General features: G+C 38.0%; 1 protein-coding gene across 2 annotated transcripts in view; it reads right to left on the minus strand.

Annotated features, from left to right (window-relative positions):
- MYO3B (myosin IIIB) overlaps positions 1-21,987 on the minus strand; it is a 188,348-nt gene that overhangs the window by 132,057 nt on the left and 34,304 nt on the right. Inside the window, exons 1-2 of one of the 2 annotated variants that reach the window (XM_058027794.1) lie at positions 14,255-14,337; positions 10,561-10,706 (exon numbers count right to left, since the gene is read on the minus strand). In XM_058027794.1, coding sequence (XP_057883777.1) covers positions 10,561-10,595 — 35 coding nt within the window. In that variant the 5' untranslated portion in view covers positions 10,596-10,706; positions 14,255-14,337. Of the gene's footprint in view, positions 1-10,560; positions 10,707-14,254; positions 14,338-21,987 lie in introns of those variants that run through there. The other variant, XM_058027793.1, reaches the window with a different exon arrangement.

Genomic DNA, 21,987 nt, shown 5'->3' on the forward strand with positions numbered 1-21,987 from the left:
ATAAACGCAGATCTCAGGTTTTTTTGCAATTTAAGACTTTTTCTGTTCTTTTTGTGTCCCCAGACAGCTCAAGCAGATGCTGCCTGCTCTCAAATCTGATGCATTTGGAAGCTGGCAACAGAACATGGATCATAAACTTGCCCAATGAATCTACCTTATTGTAATTCAAAACATCTTTATCCAGCACTTGTACTAATATGTGAACAGTCTGATAAGAGAGAATCTGATAAAACTATACTGAGAATGAAGAAGATTAGCAGTCACATTTTAGCTAATTTAACCAAACTAAACTGCATAAAGTCAATCCCTTCAGTCAGCCAAGTAGAAAGATGAAAGATGTTACTACTATTTTTTTCCTAATGCTCTCAGAGACTGTGGTGCTGGATGTCAAAGCAGAGATACCAACTCATTCAAAAGGAGAAATGTTCCTTTCCCCTGTCACCATCCAAGCTACTGAAGAAAGGGTTTGCACAGAAAGAAAAGTGAGCACTCCCTTTCCGAGAGCACGAGAATTGCTTTTTTGCTTCCTCTGTTCTCACAGACATACCTCTCTATTTTGTTTTTGTAAATACAGCTCTTATTCATGGGATCTCAACATTCATTTGCCAAGTAGATTAAAATGCCAGTCTTCGAGATCTTAGATATCTACTTTATATCTTAGAGATAAGCAGGGCCATGCTCAAGTTACCTCTAAGTTTTTTTTGGATGCACTATAAAAATGCTGACACTTTTTCAATAAAACAAATATAGACCTCTGTAAGAAAAATTACATGTGCCTTGGAAAATTCACTTGGTTTTGATAAGTTTTACCAGGTTTTTTTCAGTCTTCAAACCTTTTATACCTTTTATATCTGTATGCTTTCAATGCAAATTTTTAAGGGTTACTAACAACACTAGACAAATTAGTCCAGTAATTGTTTATTCAGACTGGCTAAGTAAGTAAACTATCCTGTTTACTACCTAAATTCCTCCTGAGACCCCTATATGGATGAAGTGAACATTCTTCCCCACAGCACAGACTAACACAGGCTGAAAAGGACCTCAGAAGGTCTCCATTCCAACCTCCTGCTCACAGCAGGACCATTTATGAGTTCAGCTCAGGTTTCTCAAGGCTTTATTTTCTCAGGTCTTCACACTTCAAATTCATTTTCAGTCAATTTTCAGTAGGGACTCCTTACTTATCATGGAAGTCACCACTTTGAAACCCAGCCCTTGAACACGGCCATTGCTTCGTATCCCTACCCTCCCAAGATCACATTTAACCATATATAAATACTGAACCTTTGCACAGAACAAACTTACAGGCCATTGCACCGGGCCTTCATCATTATTTACCATTTTCCTCCTATTTCCTTTCTCCATTCCCTGCTTGCTGTTTCTTCCAACAGCACTGTAACATTTGTGAACCTAGCATTGCACAGTCGTTTAATCTGACTATGTTCCAGTTTGTTCACATGTAAAATGTGGCCTCTCTGCAGAGAATGCACTATCTAGAGTCTTGCCAGGGCATTTTTCCTTGGCCTCATGACAGTTGTGGAAACATGCACCTCCTGCAGGAACTCTTGGGAGAAGCTGCAGTACAACAGAAATCTAAATGGCATTTCATGATCATGAAATAAACCCACTAAAATAATTATTTCTCCCTGAATACTGGAGTTATAAAGATTTATGACCAATACCTACTCCAATAAATATTTCTTTAAAAATTTTATGAGTTCTAACTTATGACTATATCTCTGATGGGAAAGAAATATAAGCCACTAATTGTTATTAGTAAATGTGCAGGTATGTGCAGTGCATTATTACTGCACTAACCTTGAGTAATTATTAAATATACTGCATAAAATCTTAACATTAATCAAACTGATAACTGCAACAAGCAAATCAATACCTTTCAAAGCCCAGCTCCTTTTCACCACATACGTTTGCAAATAGTGTGATTGCTTTTTATTGCATATTTCTGAAAACTACTTTAGAGAGCAAAGCACGTAGGCATTTGGTGACTTTTTATTACAAAAAAAATAACCAACACACATTCATTATGATCCTAAGGATAACTACAATCTTGCCAGAACATGGCTAGTACCTAAAAAGTTCACTTTCTCGTTCTCCTGCTTCCATCAGCCAGTGAATAATTCCTTTATAAAAATGAACATCAATATTCTATTTTTAATAGAGGAAAGGTATCTGTTTTTCAACTACATCCCATGAAAGTTTCTGGAACTGCAAAATGTACAAGGTGCCTTATTCAGTGCAATACCAAACTATGTGAAGAGATTATCTTTTGTTCATGCAAAAATCTAATTTAATTTACTTGGCTCAATTCATTATAAATGATGTGGGCTACTCAACTCCAATATAAAGCTTATTTTGGAAGCCCACAAGGCTAATGGCATGTAATGAAGTTTCACTTCTTAAGGACTGCACTACAAACCAGAACAGAATTTTATATCTTTCCTTCAAACGTTAAGTTCTAACTTGTATTTCCAAGGCACAAGTACAAGAAGTTGCCTGTACACCAAGGGCCCTGGAAAACCACCTGTTAAATGCACAATAACTCAACAGAACACAAGACTGTGTTTTGCATGGACAGCAATCTAGGGATAAAGCCACATATAAAAAAAAAAAAAGATGTTTGACAAGGTAAGACATCGCAGGCAAAATATTAAAATTTTATGAATGAAAATTTATAGCTTTGATATGACTTTCAACCAAGACACTGTTCCAAACGTCAAAAAAAAGCAACTTTTTTGCTGTCTCCTCTTTTTCCTCCATGACTGACAGATAAGCTTTATCACCATTTCCTATAAATACCTCTCACTAAAATTTAGTCACACACACAAGAGACTGTATGGTCTGAGTAACCTGCCAGTCAGCATTACAGTTCTGACACCACAGAACGTTCCAATCAGAAAGCAATTAAAAAGGGGAGTACAGGTTCTCTACCATGCAAAAAAACTTTAATTCAAACATCACCTTTTCCAAATCCACTGCAAAACACCAAACACCTCTGTGGACTAAGCATGAAGATGGTTATCATGTGGCACAACCACAAGGTAAGGTAGGCAGACTGTGGATGTTTGATTGTCGGGAAGTCTAACTCATCCAATATTTTCCTCTGGCAGCACTGAATACAAGTCTCTTGTGAAACTAGACTTTAATGCAGAGCTCCCCTCAAAGAAATTCAGTGTGGGAACATCATTTGTCCTCCACTGTGGGTAAATCCCATGCCCAAAAATAACATCATGCTATTTGCAGCCTTTGTATGCAGTTGCAATACTTGGTATTTGGGGGCCACAAAAAGCAATCAATAACAAAATAAATGTCCCTTCTTTCCAGTATTTAGAGAATTTAGCACAGTAACTAAGGCTTTATTTGCCTGCAGCTGTTTCAGCTGTTTCATAGGAAAAAAAAGGGAGGGGGGGGAAGGAAAAAACCCCAAAAACCCACAGGAGTTTACACAATTTAAATCCTGAAGGATCATTTTAAAATGGAAGCAGAGTGCAATTTTAACAGGCCCTAAGTAGTCTGCTTCATGAATGTTCACTTAATACCAGACCATGACATTCTTAAAATTTCAAGCAGGGAAACCTGCTCTGGTTACCTTGGTGATAAACTGAAGACAAAATAGCACATAATTGTTGCTGATGTCACTGCTCCCAATTGTTTCCAAGGTTACAGAATACCTCAAATAATTGTGATGTTTCATTTCTAGACTGTATTTGAAGCCCATTTTCTGTACCCAGTAAATTGTTCAGTACTGCAGGTAATCTATCTAAACCTTATCTATTAAGCATCAGCAGCCTCTCAGCAACTTATGTAGGCTTATATGTTGAAAATATAGCTACCTAGTTGTTTGCTGAGCAACTTGACTCCTAGACTATCTTAATTATTTTTATCCTAAGAAATCTATCTCTATAACAATGTATATCAATCAATCATAAAGAAATACCTGAAGATTAAATGTCTCAGGGCAATGCAATATTACATGTGAGCTATCTACCTCAAAGGAAGCTATTCCCTGGGGTAAATAGTGGAAAATTGGTTGTAACAATTGTGAGATTTTCTCACAATCTTCAAACTCATTTTAAATGCAGAGCACAAGTCTTTTGCTGCACTAGAAATAAAAAGCAGCCATGCTACATCTTTTCCTTTGCAACCTCCACTTCACTGTGCACCACAGCATGAATCTCCTTAAAAATCAGTATATACTCTGTGTAAGGATTACACTGACAGTATTACTGCCAAAAGACAACTACAGACAATGCTGTTAACTACTGTTGTCAAGAAACAGGGAGCAGTTTTCAAAGCACACTAAAACCAACATAATTTTAGTCTACAATAATAAAAGCAAGATTGGCTAGGTCAGCTCTATCCCCTAAATCTGACTGAAACATATTTCAAATCCTCACTTCTGAAGGAGACAACAGTAGATGTCCATCTCCCACCTCTCCTCCTCCTGGATGTGCCTTTCATCACATGATTGCTCTCAGACTGCAAGGCTTGACCTTGTCAGCAAGAAATTTTCCACTAGAGCAAAACAAAATGGCATTCACAGTATCTTAGCAGTCTGTTATTACTTATGCAATGGATTTTGAAAAGTAATAATTTACTTTAGAAACTGGATGACTAAAACAGTTTATGTGCATTTAATGCACAAAATTAACTGCATATGGAGTCACTAAAAACATCTGTCAGGCATCTCAGTTTCTACCTAGGCTTTAGAGGCAGTTGAGTGCAGCATGGAGAGTAACACAGAGCATCAGAAGTGATTATTTTTTACTTGCTCAGAAAATGATTGAGAGCTGAGCATATTTATTTTCACAATTATTCGAGTTTCCTGATGAATTCATTTCAGCTGCGTACATTTTAGCTCCTCTGTGTTCTACAACAACTATACTGGCAGGAAACATTTGGTGAAAGAGTCTCTTTTAAATAAGCACCAAATAACATACCTATAAAACTGTACCCTTCTATTCATGAGAAAGCCAGTTGGAGGAGAGACTCTTAATGAATCAAAAATCAGAAACATACTGTGCAGGCAAAGTCCTCCTTAACAACTAAAACAGTAAATGCTTACAACAGACTATTCAACAGCAAGGCACAGAGCACAAATTACAATTACTTGCTGAAATTAGGCTATGAATATATATGAACAAAGAGTGCACTTGCAAAATCAAATTCTATCTATAAATGACTTACAAAAAGGAAGAGAAAGACAAAATCAATGAGAAACAGGCAGTTGTAGATAAGTTATGTGATAACTGGACAGTTAAAGGAAGGAAAGGAGGGAAATTGGACCAAGATGATTTAATTTTAGGGCTAATTCCCTATTGTCTTATGTAATATATAAAAATACTTATAATATTCTACCGCTTTCTCAAATATATTAAAATGTCAGAAGGTAAATGGAAAACAGACCCCATTTTGCTATGATATAGCTGCTAACTGCATACACTTCCATTTCTAGATCTACTGCCAGACTTAAAAGCCCAGTTATAGATGCACACTTGGAACAGTCTTAGAAATTGCTCTCTGCTTCTTAAATAAAGATGATATAATGAAGGTAAAAGTACTACAATGTACTCATTACTCTGTTAAACCCTGGCACAAATCTATTTGAATCTGATATTTAAACCCAAGGATGCATTTGATGTTTTATCAATTCATATACTTGTTAGGAATGAATTAGTAATGAGTAAGTCCTGTACATCTTTATAAGGGCAGAGCTCTTGCCCTGAAGTCCTTTGGCACTGCTGCATACTCTGAGACAGTGACAGTCACAAAAGTAAAATATCTTCTTGTCTTAGCACAAAACTGTTTCCCTGTGGACTTAACACATGTACTGCCAAATCACAGAAACATCCACATACCTACATCCCCCACTAGAGGGGTACTGCAGGGGTAAAAATGGTCCAGTCCCATTCAACATCTTCATTAATGATGAGACAGTGCATTCTCAGCAAGTTTGCATGTTCCCACCTGTGAGGAATGGCTGATACACCACAGGGTTGTGCTGCCATCCAAAGGGAAGGAGCCTCAACAGGCTGGAGATACAGCAAACAGGAGTCTCAGAAGTTCAGCAAAAGCTGCACAGAGCCCTGCAGCAGTATTTTCTGGGGGCTGATCACCAGGAAAGCAGCCTTGCACCACAGGAACTGGGGGTTCCAGTGGGCACTGGGGTGAACATGAGCCAGTTCTGTGCCCTCGTGGTAACAAAGGCTGCTGGAGCCCTGGGCTGCCTTAGGAGGGGGTGGGCAGTGGGCTCAGACAGGGGACCCTGCCTTTCTGCCAGCCCTGCTGGGGCCACAGGCAGAGCACTGTCCAGCTCTGGCCTCCAGCAGCAGAGAGGCACAGAGCTACTGGAGACAGCCCAGCAGCAGCCACTGAGACTGATCTGGGGACTGGGGCACCTCTCACGGGAAGAGAGGGTGAGACAGGCAGGGTGGTTTAGCACAGAAAAGAGAAAGCTCAAAATGGGTATTATCAATATAGAAATTCATGAAGGGAGAGTGTAAAGAAAACTGAGCCAGGCTCTTTTTAGTGGTGCCCAGTGACACCAGAGCAAGGTGAAGGTGCAGTGGGCTGTACCATAGTCACTCTATTTACTGAAGTTATATTCTATTGTCTATTCTCTTGCCATGATCATACCTTAAAAATGACAGTAATGAGTACTCTTGAAGAACTTCTTTGGAGTTTATTTACCAACATAAAAGGTGAGTGTATGGTGTACGAAGACACTGCCTATGTACAAACTACCATGAAGCTGAAGTTGCAATGGGGTAGGAGGTGATTTTATCCTGCTGGATGCAAGTCAGCTGCTGAAGCAGTCAAGCATCAGTAAATTCAAACTAATAAGTACTCCCAAGAGCTATAAGTCTCAACACAGTACAACACAAGTTAAAAACTGCACCATTCAATGACTATTCACAAGCTCAATTCCATTCCACTCGTAGCTATTTAACACGAATTAATGAAGCATAATAATTTTAAATGAAATTTCACTTAATTCTCAGATTTTGTGAGTTAGAAAATCAAATAGCCATTTTTTATTGTCACTCAATTTTAAAACAGGTGCCTTCCACTGCTCTCAGAAGAACACTTGAGTGATAGACATGAGTGAAGAATTTGGGTTAATTCCTGTTAGTGTCAGCTGTCAGTGTAGCCTAGAAAAATTGCTCTTTACCATGTCCCTGTAAAAAAGACTTTATATACAGAGACAAATCCTGAAAAGCAGGATCTTTCCAACATTATCTGAAATCCTCACTTTACACTATTACATACACCCCATCCACTCTTTCCAGACTACAATATACCATTTTTATCTCCTCTTTGCCACACAATTTTTCATAGCCATTACTTTTCAAAATTTCAATTAATTGCCTGTGATTTGTCATGATATCCTAAGAGATTGTACTGAGATAATGTAACATTTCTCACAAGATAACATAGTTTGAAGAATTTATGGACCTATTTTACTTTAAAAAGCTTAGGTGTAATGGTATTTGAGAATCTTTCATTTTGTAATATTTTTGCCAAAAGCGACACACCTAAGTAGCAACAGCAGATGGAAGAGGTTAGAAGTATCAACTCCCAAATTACCAACTTTGCTAGGCCACCTTCCTTTCATAATTTAGACCCTTCTGTTGGAGATTTGAAAATATATTCTAGGCAGATGACATGTTAACAGAATAATTTCATGGTTCAGTGTCTTCGCAGTATGATTTATCTCTTATCTCTAGGCACTGGAGGTCCCTTTTCAGGAGATTTATTAGTTAGATCCAAGAATCCATTTTGATGGGAGAGAATATGTGCATTACTGCAAAACAGAACCTTAACATTTGCTCTAAGATAATGTCTCCTCCTCATTAGTTTTAAGAAAAGTCCCATGTATGTGCCATCACAACTGTTTCTAAGATGCTGCACCTTCATACAACAAAATGTTCATGAATTAAAGAGGTTTTCTTATTGGCATTAGTCCAGGAACTTCTAAACCTACATAATATACATAGAACTAAGGTCCAGAGTCTAATGAAACATCTGATGTAAAAATTAACTAGCATTTTCTTTTTCACTCCACTTTTGCTATCGGATATTTGCTGCAGACAAATTTTGTAGGACAAGAAAAGTTTAAGCATGGGAAGTTGCTTAAACATCTGGTTCACACAGTCTCAAGCTGCACCAAGGGAGATACAGGCTAGAATTAAGGAGGAAGTATTTTACAGAAAGAGTGGTCAAATACTGGAATCATCTACCAAGGGAGGTGGTAGAGTCACCATCCCTTGAAGAGTATAAAAAAAAAAAAGACTGGATGTGGCACCTGGTGCCATGATCTAGTTGAGGTGTTAGAACATGGGTTGGACTCGATGATCTTAAAAGTCTCTTCCAACCTAGAATTTCTGTGATTCTGTGATTCACAGCTCAGGCCATATTATCAAAAGTATGAAGCTAATACTTCAATACCTTAAAAAAAACATTATGTTTTCAAAAACACTTAGCATGCAGCATCTCCTGTTGTGAAACACTAGTCAGGCTTTGAGGGAAGTGCAGCACAGTGTGATCACCTTCTTTCTTAAGCCCAAGTTTAAGTACTTGGTGATTTCTGAGAGTTCACTTGTCCTCTAGAAATATTTTGTTGAGATAAATTCAGTCCCCAATCATATTTTATGTTGCTTGACCCAATGATAGAAAATCTGAATTTAAATGGGCATAAGACACCTCCTCTTCCCACAATGCCTGGTCCAAATTACATAATGGAGGCGGGAACCTGGAAGCAGTTCCGTTTAACAGAAGTCCTTGACTTGAGTTCTACACAAGAAGATATCTCCAAAGATTTTGAGGGTATCCAACTGCTCTGACTGCCAGTACAAAACTATTCATCTAATGGTTGATTCAAATCCCATAAAGTCAAAGTAAAGACTCATTGATTTCAATTATACTCTTTTAAGACTAAGGTCTAGCTCTGCTGCTCACTATGTTGAAATTCAATGCCAAGGCTAAAAGCACAATTGCCTCTCACTAGAAAAAAAGTGAGACTAAATGACTAAACTGACATAGAAATTTGACCATTTGAGAATGGAAGCAGTCTACAGAAACACACACAGACAGTTCCTATGCCATCCAGCACTCATCACAGTTCACATCATCTAATAAGAATGTATAGTTAGAAGCAGCAGGGCTAAAGCTCATATAATGCACAGCAGAGGAAAATATCTCAACATAAAAACTGATACTATTCTATTTGGTAAATGTACACATTATTTGATTAATCAGATAGATAATTCACCTTTGTTTTGCTATGTCACACAGAGATGCAACAGCACATAAATAGGTAATCTGTAGGCAGAAATCAGACTCCACATGCTCTCTTTTTTGTATCTTCCTATTGCTTGCTCTTACTTTTGGCATCACTTCTGCCCTCTTAAACTGTTTTGAGCACTGATAAAAATTTTGAATATTGTTTTAGTAATCTGAAGCCTCCCTTGCCTTAACTGCCCAGATACGTTTTACACTCATGAAAAGGCAAGAAGATCAACTGCTGCTTCAGTATAAATAATTTTGGAGAGTGGTGGTAGTTCATGTCTGAGCCGGGGAGAAGGAGATAACTGTATGAGCCAGAACTCAGCACAACTGCATCTGCATATAAATAGACTTAATCAGAAATGCAAATTGCAATCAGATGAAATTTTAAAAGCCTATGATAACTGTGCAGATAACAAAAGGTCAAATACTTGTATTGCTGAAGGTTTTAAACTCTTAAGTCAGTGGTGATTCTTCATCAGCCAAAATGTGGAAAACACTAATACATGCCAGCCTAATCAATGATGGACAATTTCTATATTTCCTCTGTTATTACAACTGTTCTGTTGCTAAACTCTAGTTCACACTGTCAATCTCACTTATTCAAGAAGACTCAGTGAAATGAAAACAAATGAAATCAAATATAGACAGTATGAAATAATACAGCTTTACATGACTATATATAGAAAGGAATTTATATCCCTTTTCATATCTAATCTGATATAATTCATATTGGATTGTCCATGGATGACAATCCAAATCTTCAAATTTTAACATCCTCAGGTAAATGAAAAAATAAATTATGACTACAGTTTGCTGCCAGACTGCTTCACAGTACTGTCAAAATTGTATGTTTTTCTTTTACAGTAAAACAAGCCCAAGGCTAAGGAATAATATTTGAAATAATTATTTAACAAATAATGTTAAATAAACAAATGTTGGCTTCTCCATTTGAAATAAATGCTTTCATCAGCAGTAGGTAAGAAAAGTTCTGTTGGAAGGAAGGTACCTGGATATTATATGAATTTATATTCTAAGATTAGAATAAAATAAATAAGTCTTTATAATTTCAAGGAGTTCTAAATAAAATTTATTGTAGAAGACAGACTGAAAAAAAATCTTTAACATTACAGATTTTTATTGTCTTTTTGCAGAAGAGATTCTTAGGATTTTAAGCACAAACGTTGGCTAAATAGTTCTCCTTTGAGTAGACTGCCTTTGAACAAACTAGTGAGTGAAGAGAGCCATCTAGTGCCATACCTTGGAATTTTAAAAAGGGTTTTCACCGGATGCATGTCAAATAAAGGAGGGTCTCCATCCCCCAGTTCAATAGCTGTTATTCCCAAGGACCACACGTCACACCGAGCATCATATGAGTAGTCATACTGCTGCTCACAAGCAATGACCTATCAGAGGAGAAGCAGAGAAACCAATGCTTTAATCTAATTTGTAACTCCTGTCATCCAATATAGCATGAAAGTACTTTTTTGAGTCAAGTCTAAAATGCCATGTAGCTATCAAATCCATATCGTTTTTGCCTGTGTATACCAGACAAAAGAATCATCACAAAGAGGTAACAGCAAATTAGAACTTCTCTTTTGTTTGTTTTCTTTAAAAACAATCTCTTTCTTCTTTTAAAAAAATACATTAAGCTCCATGGGATGCTTCCAATATCTATACAAAGAACATCAATAACAAATTCTTTTTTGAAAGAATGACTTACAGGGACCTATTATAACAGCAGAGAACCCTATTGCTGTTATTCTTATTAACTTCCATGACCATTCATGAGGATAGACTGATTTGCACAGCTGGTTTTTAGATAAGCATATTCCATCAGAAATTTCTGCCCTTTTTGTTGTTGTTTGTTTCTGTTTTGTTTTGTACTACTGCATTTGAGTAGTTTAAAAAAATCTTAGGTAGAAAAAACCATGTACCTTGTCTAAGAAAAATGGAAGCAAGCAGGAATCTCTCCTTGGATATCAGAACTGTTTTACATCACAGACTTAATGCACACTTCTGGCCAACTCACTGATCACATTCTAATACACTAACTATTCATGTCAGCTGAATCTAAACGGCAGATTCAAATCAAAGTTTAAATTCAGCCCTTATCTTTACAAAGCGATGAGACAAAAATTGCAGCTTCAATGCAATAAAATCATAATTTTATTATAATTTGGAATTGTGTCTCAAGTTTGTCTTCCCAAATCTCATCAATTAAACAATTACTTTAAAATAATTTGTTGGATCCTGGCATATTGCTAGTAAAAGCTATGAGAAAAACCACAGAAGTTTATAAAGTATCTTTAATAATTTGTACTTAAGATAAAAATAACATGTCCTAGGGTGGTTGTACCTATGTTCTAGAAGAGATATTATACTTTTCAACTTCTGAATTACTTCTCCATTCCTGTGTTAGGGCTCCAGCTTGGAACAACACTTTGCACAGATTGCAACATGCAAGTCAGCAACGGGAGTAGCTGCTGGCAGAGTCACCTGTTATAAGAAAACCTTTCCTGGAGAAGCTGCTGATTCCATCTTAAGCTCTTAGTTACTTTCTCCATAAACTGCACCTAACAACAGCATTCCTGACTGGTACAGATTCTATCCAACATGCCCATAGAAATTCTGTCTCTTATTTGGGACTCATGACCCCACTGTAGTGCACTCGTCATTTATTTTATCAGAATAGAAATCAGGGTGTTCAACACAGTTCAAATAATACTGAAATGTTTGGGGGTGGAGGAGGTTTGCATTAAAGTTGCACATCAGTTAATTCCTTTTCTTTTCCTAGGGCAAATCAGTCAAGAAAAATGAAGACGCTTCCAAATTTTTTATCAATGTTTTGACAAGTGTTAAGATAACTCCTTCTCCTCAATTTTTTCAGTTACTATTCCAGAGAAAGGGGAAAAATGAAAGTCACGACCACAAAATAGGATTCCAAGATTTTTTCCTTCAACTTGAAGAGGCAAAGCTTTGTTACTTAATCTGGTTTTTCAAAATTGTCACACAAAGATCATTTCTCCATCTCCCTTCTCTTCATCAGCAATGCCACACACATAGCTGGTCTCCCACATTCAAAGATATCATGATCTTTCCTTACAAGCACATCACAATTGCTTCTAACTACAGCACCATGACAAACTTTGCTGTATATCTTGGTCTTACAAGGTTTGACAAACTACACTAATAAGTCCTAGTAATACATCTTCACAGTGTATTACCTACCAAAGAGAAAGGACTGTATAACACATCTTTGTGTCTTCTGCTCCACACCTAACCGATACACCTCCAGTACATGCAGTATAATGACACTATGGCAAAATACTGCCATTCTAACCCAGGGGAATTGGACACCATTAGATTCTCCTCCATTCTATTATAGAGGCTATGGTGATTATTTTAGAAAAAATATTCCCCTTAATATATATTCTTTTATAAAAGACATTCAGCCAGTGGACCATACGAACCAGTATGTTTTAGACCATTAGCTTGACAATGGTGAGATTAGCCTCACAGAAAAGATACAAATTAACTACTGTCTTCATCCAGCATGCAGAATGTAGGTGCATGTAACAATCACTTCAGTTTGAAATGAGTATTCAATTTCTGTGGAACTTACTATTAGAATCTTGCCAATTTATGTACCCCTTGCAGAAATGCAGATGCAAATAATTTCACTTTTTAAAACACAAATCAAAATTTTCATTTTTTTCCTTGATGAAAGGTGTGCATCAGCAGTTTGCTTAATGTTTTGGCAAGAGAGTGTAGTAGAGCACACTCTCTTACAATATGAAGGAGAGAGTGTTCTTTAAGTCACAGTTACAAGCCAGCCAAGTCCTCAGGAATGCCCCAGTCCTGTATTGCCTTGAAAACTATTGCTACTCCCTGCAGAGCAAAAATCTCTAAGAGACAAAACCAAAAGGGACTATTGACTTATCTTTCTTTATATTCCTGTCTCTATCAGGAACTCAGAGCTGTTTCTTTTTTTTTTTAAACATCTCTACTTTTGATTGGATTTTTGGAGCCGAGAAACCACTCAGCACTGCTGAGGCCTGCTCTGCCCAGTGGGGTATGAAGACAGAGAGCCCAGAAGACATGATCTGAAACTACAGAACATGCTTCTCCTTTTCTTTCCTTGTGCAAAGACAGCACATTTTTACCAATTTGATATCCAGCAAAATCCTCCCCTGCTTAAAAGTGAAACAGAAGACGAAGTTTGCTTTGCTGCAAACATTATGTTCATGGCAAAGCCTCAGGGGGTGATGTAGCTAATCTTGAGATTTGCTAGAAAACAACACAGGAATAAACACCAAGTCTTTCACTTCAGCATGGGCTGGCTGCATGCACACAGTGGCCTGGGTTGCTAAGGAGACAGGCTGTCATCTTTTGTTTTAGTTGTAATTTCATCATGATTTCGTGCTCATTCATACTGCTGTAGGTTGAAAAGCATTCAAACACCAGACAGAGAAACAGAAAGTGGTTGTCAACACTAATTGTGCTGAGGGTCACACTGGTACAGAATGAGGGGATAGGGAATTCACAGGTCTGGAAAAATTGTACATAAACTAATCAGTCACACTAAGTGGAGGGAATTTCGAGAAGTCAGTGCCTAGGCATTCTGTGTGATTTATAAGTTGTACAGAAACACAAAAATTCAGAGACACACAAGATGACTTATATCTTGACAAGAAAATTTTATATTCAAGAATATAATTCTGCCTGTTCTGAAATCAATATAAATATTTCTCTGAACTTCAGCAAGTGCAGCAGCAGATCAAAGGTGGAATCAGAAAAAGGGAAACCGTTAATACAGAGAACTACCTATTATTTGGACAGTGGTCATACTGACTTGCACAGAGAGAGGAAGCTGCACTATACACATGTTTAGGCGAAGCAAAATACATCAAACCCTTTTAAGTTTACCCAGAATTATCATAAGTGAACTTACTTTCACTTTGCCTCAGTAAATACAAAGCAGAGCTGCAAGCACAGGCTAACAAGAGCAGCGCAGATGCGCTACCTGGAGAGGAGAGCGGCACAGTTAGCGCTGCCGGCCCCGCGGAAGGAGCCTGGAGCCGGCAGCGCCGCAGCTGCGTGAGGCGGGGCGGCCTCAGCTGACAGAGCCGGGCAAGAGCTCAGGCGGCTGCGAGCGCGGCTGAGAAGCGCCGCGCAGGGAACACGAACGGGGCACTGAGCTGTCACCCGTGCTGCAGGGAAAACAAGGCTGCCAGCTGCGCCAGCCAAGGGAAACCAACCCACTGAACTTCTGGGCTCCATCTACACAACCCAACTTCACTTGTTTACATTGGAAATAGAATATTAAATATTCTTCTAATTCCTATGTACCAAAACAGCCTTTCATGATAGCACATAGCAGCACTGGGGGATACTGAATTAGACAAACCAAAGTGACGCTTATCTCTCTATCTCTCCATCACTGCCTCTTTCCCTCTTTTCCTTCCACTTTTCAAGCATATTTGTATATTGAATATAAAGCAATTTTGTGATTTAAATTGGTTCCATATTCCTGCCTTTTCTTATTTGGATTTCTGTTCCTTATTTTGTGCTATTATACAAATGTTTCCATAGTATATCCGAAAATTATTTCATTGTTATAAATTTTTCCAAAATAAGTAGTAAATAACATTTAAAACAAGTCCTATAAGTATTTTATTATTATCACATTTAATATTTATTTGTTGTAAATTAATTATATGTCAAGCAGTCAAATTTTACCAACTGTGAGTAATCAAATTTTATTTTTAACTCACCCAAGGGAAAAATTCCTGAGACCATTAGACTGCTCTGGCAACAAGCTACATTTGTAGGGAAACGTAATACCTTTTATTGGACCAAATGATATAGTAAGGAAAAACAGAAGCACAGAAAATTCTGTGCTTTCAAGCACAGAAATCTTGCCTTTATACCATGAGACCATCACAAACTCAATACTACTCATAATAATACAACTGGCACATGTTGCTTCTGATCTGGAGATGTACTCCTGACTAGTAAGTATATACACTACACACCTCACACAGATTTTTCAAATGGTCTTTTCACACAGAAAGCAAAAACTAAGAGCTACTCCTCCTCCACCCTCTTAAATAAACATGTTTCATGTAGGGCAACTCAGTGCAGACCCATGTGGTGTTGAACTGATTTTGTCTGATGTTTTGGGCTTGTTGTTTTGATTTATCTTTTAAATCATTAAACACCCTACATGAAAGCTTTACAACCCCTCCATAGCTGTTAAAACAAAATAGAAGCAACTCCTCCACAGCCCTTCACAACACTACGGCTATGCCATCAATGCTACTGGCAATGTTCCCTGAGGTTTCCTCCAGCTGCCATGTACTTTTCACTTCCATGCTAGCCCAGGTGGAGGTCAGCTCTCCTGGAGGCAAAGGAGGAGGGGATGCATTCTGCTAGATCCTGCTTATGAGGGAGAGCTTGCTGGTGCTGTATGTAATGTCCTTAAAGTTTGAAACCTCTGTATTCCATTTCAGACTTCTAAATCCACTGCTTTCATTATGGACTTTAAGCAACTTCAGTATAACTCCTTACTACAGCAGCTTCAGTTTGAGAGTCACAGAAAAGAAAGCAGGGGAAAAACCAGGAGAGTAAAGGCAATTTCCTTCATTTCTTTGAAGAAATGAATATCTGTATTCAGAAAAAAAAATCTATTTTAAAATAATTTTAAAATCACTCTTGGAAGATGGCATCTCAGTCACAGGCATTTCAACCATGTGCAGCCATTTAGAGACTTAATTCTATCCCACATTCTGCCACTGACCTGCTGTAAGTTCTTAAGCAAATCACTTCATTTCTGTGTCCCTCAGTTCATCCATGCAGTCTTACCCTATCTATTTAGAGCAACTGTTCCCACTCTTCCCCCGACGCCTTCCCACACTTACACTTCTGCAGTTCCTCTCTGGCATGCCTATGCCTAGTTCCACATGAAGGACAGCTCTGCACTCAAATGCAGTGCTGCATTTCGAGAGGACAGCTAGTATTTCCTAAAAATAATTGCCAGTACACTGCAGTGCCCCAGCACCCTAATCTCCCAAAAACCAGGATGGAATTTCATAATGTATGTCAAGAGGGAAGTTCCTTTCACACTAGGCTTAATATAGTATCACCTATGTGGCAAATTATTTAATGCTGCTTAACTTCAACTTTAACATTTATTTATAGCATTTATTATTTTTACCCTTTAAAAGTGTGGAATTTTAAAATATTTCACTGCTGATTAATCATGATGCCAGATGCTATAGAAGTTCTATAACAACAGCAGCAGCAGATTTGTTTCTATCAGTAAAGTTTTACTATGAGGACAGTTGTTTGGGGGTTTTGTTTTTAAATTATGCTTTCTATCTTATCTCATGTACTGTAATTTACAAGGTAAAAAGACTATAAAACTGAAAAACTGTAATAAGAGCTAATTTAATAATCTATCTCTTATCATTAGGTATATGAGAATTGTTATTATACTTTCACAGAAGATATTAAGATATTTTCACAAGTTTCCTTATTAGAGAAGATGTAATAGTATTTATCACAACATAAGCATACTTTTCCACTGTAAAACTGTTTTCAAATGGCTTTCAGGCAGAAAAGTAAGAGTGTATCCATTCTTGAGATCTATATCCTATTTATACTAAGTAGTGGATTCCTACAGTTCATTATAAATCAGCATGCACAAAAATCCTTGCTAAGGTGGCAATTAAAAGTATAGTGAAAATGTGCATATGCAAAAAGCTAATTTTAGCAAATTGACCTTGAATCTCTTGATGTAAGCAAAGGGCTGACAAACAGAATAGGCTGAAATATGACAAGATGAGACTATGCTAAATTGCTTCATTGGAATGTATCACTGTACCTGTTTAGAGTTAATTAAAAACATGAAAGGAAAGATGGAGAGGGACTTTTTACAAGAGCATATAGTGACAAATTAAGAGGGAATGGATTCAACCTGAGAGAGAGTAGGTTTAGATTAGATATTAGGGAAAAATTCCTTGCTGTGAGGGTGGTGAGGCACTGGAACAGTTTGCCCACAGAAGCTGTGGATGCCCCATTCCTGGAAGTGTCTAAGGTCAGGCTGGATGGGGCCTTGAGCAACCTGGTCGAGTGTCCCTTCCTAGGGCAGAGGACTTGGAAAGAGATGATCTTTAAGGTCCCTTCCAACCCAAACCTATGATTCAATAAGCCCAGGTTAGTGATGGGATTATCTTTTCTATGCTGTTTTCCCAATTCAGTATTTAAACTGCACATTAAATGTATTTACAACTAAATTATTTTTTCCCAAATTCTAAGACGTGAATACAGCCCTTATTTTAATAAATATTGGCTTCAGCAGAAAAGTTGACAAAAGGTTTTTGCAAAATTGTATTTTTCTCTTTGTATATTTTTAAACTACATTAATGCAAGTTACTTATTAGGGTGCTTTTTTACCAGCTAGTTTTGTTAATTTTTCATTATATTATGCAGACACACAACTTGGTACTGAAACAATGCAAATATTATTCATTGTTTCAGGATTAGACTTATTTCACACGCACATGATCAGATTTAAAGTTTAAAAAGAATACAAAGGAACATTGGGAAAAGAAAGACAATTTAAGCTATTCACCTACTGTTCTAACACTTTGGAAATTTATTCTGATCCTCAGATGTACTGAATTTTATCCCAGGAGAATGCCTTGATTCAGCAGGAGAATGGGAAACTGTCTGGGGCAATCTTACTGATCATTACTTCCGCCTGCCAGCATGGTAACAAATACTCAAAACACAGATTTGAAACAGCTTTAAATCATACTGTGACATCTGAAATATCTCTGAAAATAGGAAAATAGACCCAAGATTTTACCTGTGGTTAACTCATTATTACAGAATTCATATATCTTTACCACAATATCACAGCCTTTCCTACACATGTGTCATGTCATAATTCAACACCTAATCCTTCAAAGGATCAACTATGTTTTAATTATGTCCCTTTTAAAATACAAATATACATTCACCAGTGTCATTTTCAGCAGTTATCAGTAAAATATAACAGCATATTCCCTGCAGTTTTAAATTATCTTCAGCATCTCACCAGTTCTTTCTCACTTCAAGTATCTTGTTCTATTTCCATTCTTAAAACTAAATTTGGGCCAAATATGTACATATATCTGTACATGGAGCACATCATCTTGAGTGTGATCACATGGTACATACAGGACAACCAAGAGATTCTATCCAGCCAGGAAGGGCAGGTCCTGCCTGATAAACCTGACCTCCTTTTTTGGCCAGGTGATCTGCCTAGTGGGTGAGGGAAAGGCTGTGGATGCTGTTTACCTGGACTTGATGGTCCTTTGACACAACCTCCTAGAGCACACTCCTGGAAAAGCTGGCAGCACAGAGCTTGGACAGGAGCACTCTTTGCTGGGTTAGGAACTGGCTGGAAGGCTGGGCCAGAGAGTGGTGGTGAATGGTGCTGCATCCAGTGGGTGTCTGCCCACTTGTGGTGCCCCCCAGGGATCAGTGCTGGGCCCAGTTCTGTTTAATACCTTTACTGATCATCTGATTAAGGGGATTGAGCATGCAGCACTACAGGCTGGGGACAGAATGACTGGAAAGTTGGCCCAGTGGGAAAAATGTGGGGGTGCTGGTCAACAGCAGCTGAACATGAGCCAGTGCATGCCCAGGTGGCCAAGAAAGCCAGGGGCAATCCTGGCCTGTGTCAGGAATAGTGTGGCCAGCAAGGCTGGGACAATGACTGTCACCCTGTACTCGGCACTGGTGAGGTCACACCTTGGGTGCTGTGTCCAGTTCTGGGCACCTCAATTCAGAGAGGACATGGAGGTGCTGGAACAGGTCCAGAGAAGGGAGCAAAGCTGGTGAAGGCTGTGCAGCACAAGTCCTACGAGGAGCAGCTGAGGGAGCTGGGGGTGTTCAGCCTGGAGAAGAGGAGGCTCATCACTCTCTACAACTTGCTGCAAGGAGGGTGGAGCCAGGTGGGGGGCAGCCTCTTTTTCAAGGCAATCTGAACCAGGACAAGAGGTCATAGTCTTAAGCTGTGTCAGGGACGGTTTAGGATGGACATTAAGAAGAATTTCTTCACAGCAAGGGTGATTAAACATAAATGTTAAACATGGACTGCCCAGGGAAGTGGTGGAGGCCCAATCCCCAGAAGTGCTTAAGGAAAGTGGCACTCAGTGCCCTGGTCTAGTTGACATAACAGTTGGTCATAGGCTGGACTCAATGATCTCAGAGGTCTTTTCCACCTACTTGACTCTGTAACCCTGTTATTCTATGATATTCTGAGTTTGTTTCAAGAGTCAAGTTTTCAGCTAGATCATGATAATCTACTCATATGTGTGGAAAAAGAAATCTCAAATTCTGCTTGAACTAGATTCTGTTCAGTTGTGCACTGGAAGCTGAAAACAAGACACGTTAATGCTTAAAACCACAGATGTTAAGGCAGTTCAGTACAAAAGCTTCAAATCTGATTCATCCTGCTAGCACATAACACAATCTATTTCAGCACAACAGAACCAGATTTTAGGTAATTTAAGTGTTTGATAACAGGCAGCTTTAAACACACTAACACTATCCTGCCTTATTTTTTTATCTTTTATTGGTATGCTTGTATTCAGTGTTTCAGTTTCTGAGAGTCTACATTTATAAGCATGAAAAAATATTAATTAGGTTAAACAACAATTATTCATTTTCAGTGAGTCTGCTTTAAAGCTGCTCTCAAACTGACTTATCCTTGTCACGTTCTCTGTTGCTTCCTCACAGCCTAATTTTTACCTGTATTTTCATTTTTCAGCAAAATTTTTGTGAATCACAAGCTCTGCTCAAAACAAATGCTCAAGGACAGATCTTTTTTGTCCTGATACTGCTAAGCAAGCCTCAGAGTCATCAAAAAAAAAGGAGCCAAGATGCTTGAGTCACTCAAATATTAAGCAGTTAAGCTGCTACTTTCAAAGCTGCCAGTAAGAACACTGAGTTGAACACCTTCCTTACACCACCCTCAGACACTGCTATTTTCCTATGAGCTTCTGCTATTTCAAGTACCATGCCATATAACCCCTTTGAAATATTTTGCAAACTTAATCTTAAAAGGTGGTTTTCTTCATTTCATAGACCATTTGTGACCCAGGTTGATCTAGTGATTCCAGTTTTCAGTGTGTTTGTCTCCTGCTTATATCCAGTTATTCCTATCTGTCAGCTTTAAAACATCCTGCAGCATTCTTCTCCAGGTTTTATTTTCTTGGGTTTTACACTGGAAAATATTTCCTGTCAGCTTTATTCTACTCTGACACACTACTGTAGTCTCTTCCTCCAAGGCAAACTTTTTCATCTCCCCTCTTCACTCCTCTTTCAGATTAAATCCATCCTTCTCATTGCCAGATGAGACCCCATGATTACCTTATGCATTGACTGAGGTACCTATGTTTCACATATAGATGAAGTTCAATTGCAAAAAAAAAAATCCTTCATGCTTTTTATTTCTCTGATTAGTAGCATTTCATTTCCATTCAGTTATTTTATGATATTTTGGGGTTTGAAATAAATTCTATCCCATGTCAAAAACCTTTAGGCAGGAAGATTATTTGTAAATGAGTGCAAAAAACTGAGTTAAGTGCCATCCTAGTGTTTACTGATCTCACCACTATCTCGTCTAGAAAATACTCTTCCTAATAAACTGTTACCCAAGCATACCTTTTCATTTTCTTTTCGTTTTATTGCAGTCCTAATCTTCCATCTTTCCCATAAAAATTTGGGTGCATATTTTAAAAATACCAGAAAGATCTCCCCAGAAATAAAGTAAATTGCACGCATCCTGCACGTCACTTGAAACCTGTCATTTATATGAGCAACTGCAGAGATTTGAGCAAGCATGTTATGCAACCTGTCATTTAAAAGCCATTCCAACAACAGCATAATGGATATCTAAGCACCTTACAGCTGTTGTGCAGATTGGCACACCTATGGAGCCTGGTGTGTCTCACACAGGCATGGAAATGTAATATGGGTTACTATGGTTATGCTACTGGGTTGGTTCTTGAAGAGATCTTTTCAAAACAGGAAGAATTCAAAGATACACCTGTTCTTGTTTGGCATGCCAGGTACATAACATACGTTGATTACATGTGTGCTGTACTTTCAAGTCAAAATTTTTCAGATCAAAATATCTGCTTCTCTCTTTGGCTTTCTGCCACGAGAACAAATATCTTCAACATGGCAGGGAAGATAAATTTGGTATAATTACTGCCCTTGATGGTAATTATTCAAGCAAAACAGAACCACAAAAAGAACCTATTATAATCCATGTTCAATAAAATCTTTCATAATATGTCCACTATTATCTAGAGAAGTATTTTATAGAGGTCTCATTTTAGCAATGTCTCCAACCAAGGTGATTCCATAAATAATGCTTTCACAGTGGTTTCTAAGGTATCTTGTGTCTCCTTTGTGACGTAAACTGGTTGTTATGGAGATGGTGAAATATCAACCACTCTTTGTGAGACTGTGCAAGATCAATTTTAGACCCCTTACTGCAGTGTATTTTCTCTGCTCAGCTATAATCAGCCCTCCTTAGCAACAAAAACGGATAGATAAAAATTATGAAATGTTTTAAAACAAATGTTTGCACAATACTTTTAACTCTTCAACCTACAGAAACAG

The sequence above is a fragment of the Melospiza georgiana genome, chromosome 7, assembly GCF_028018845.1.
Source record: "Melospiza georgiana isolate bMelGeo1 chromosome 7, bMelGeo1.pri, whole genome shotgun sequence".
In the NCBI taxonomy this organism is placed as follows: domain Eukaryota; kingdom Metazoa; phylum Chordata; class Aves; order Passeriformes; family Passerellidae; genus Melospiza; species Melospiza georgiana.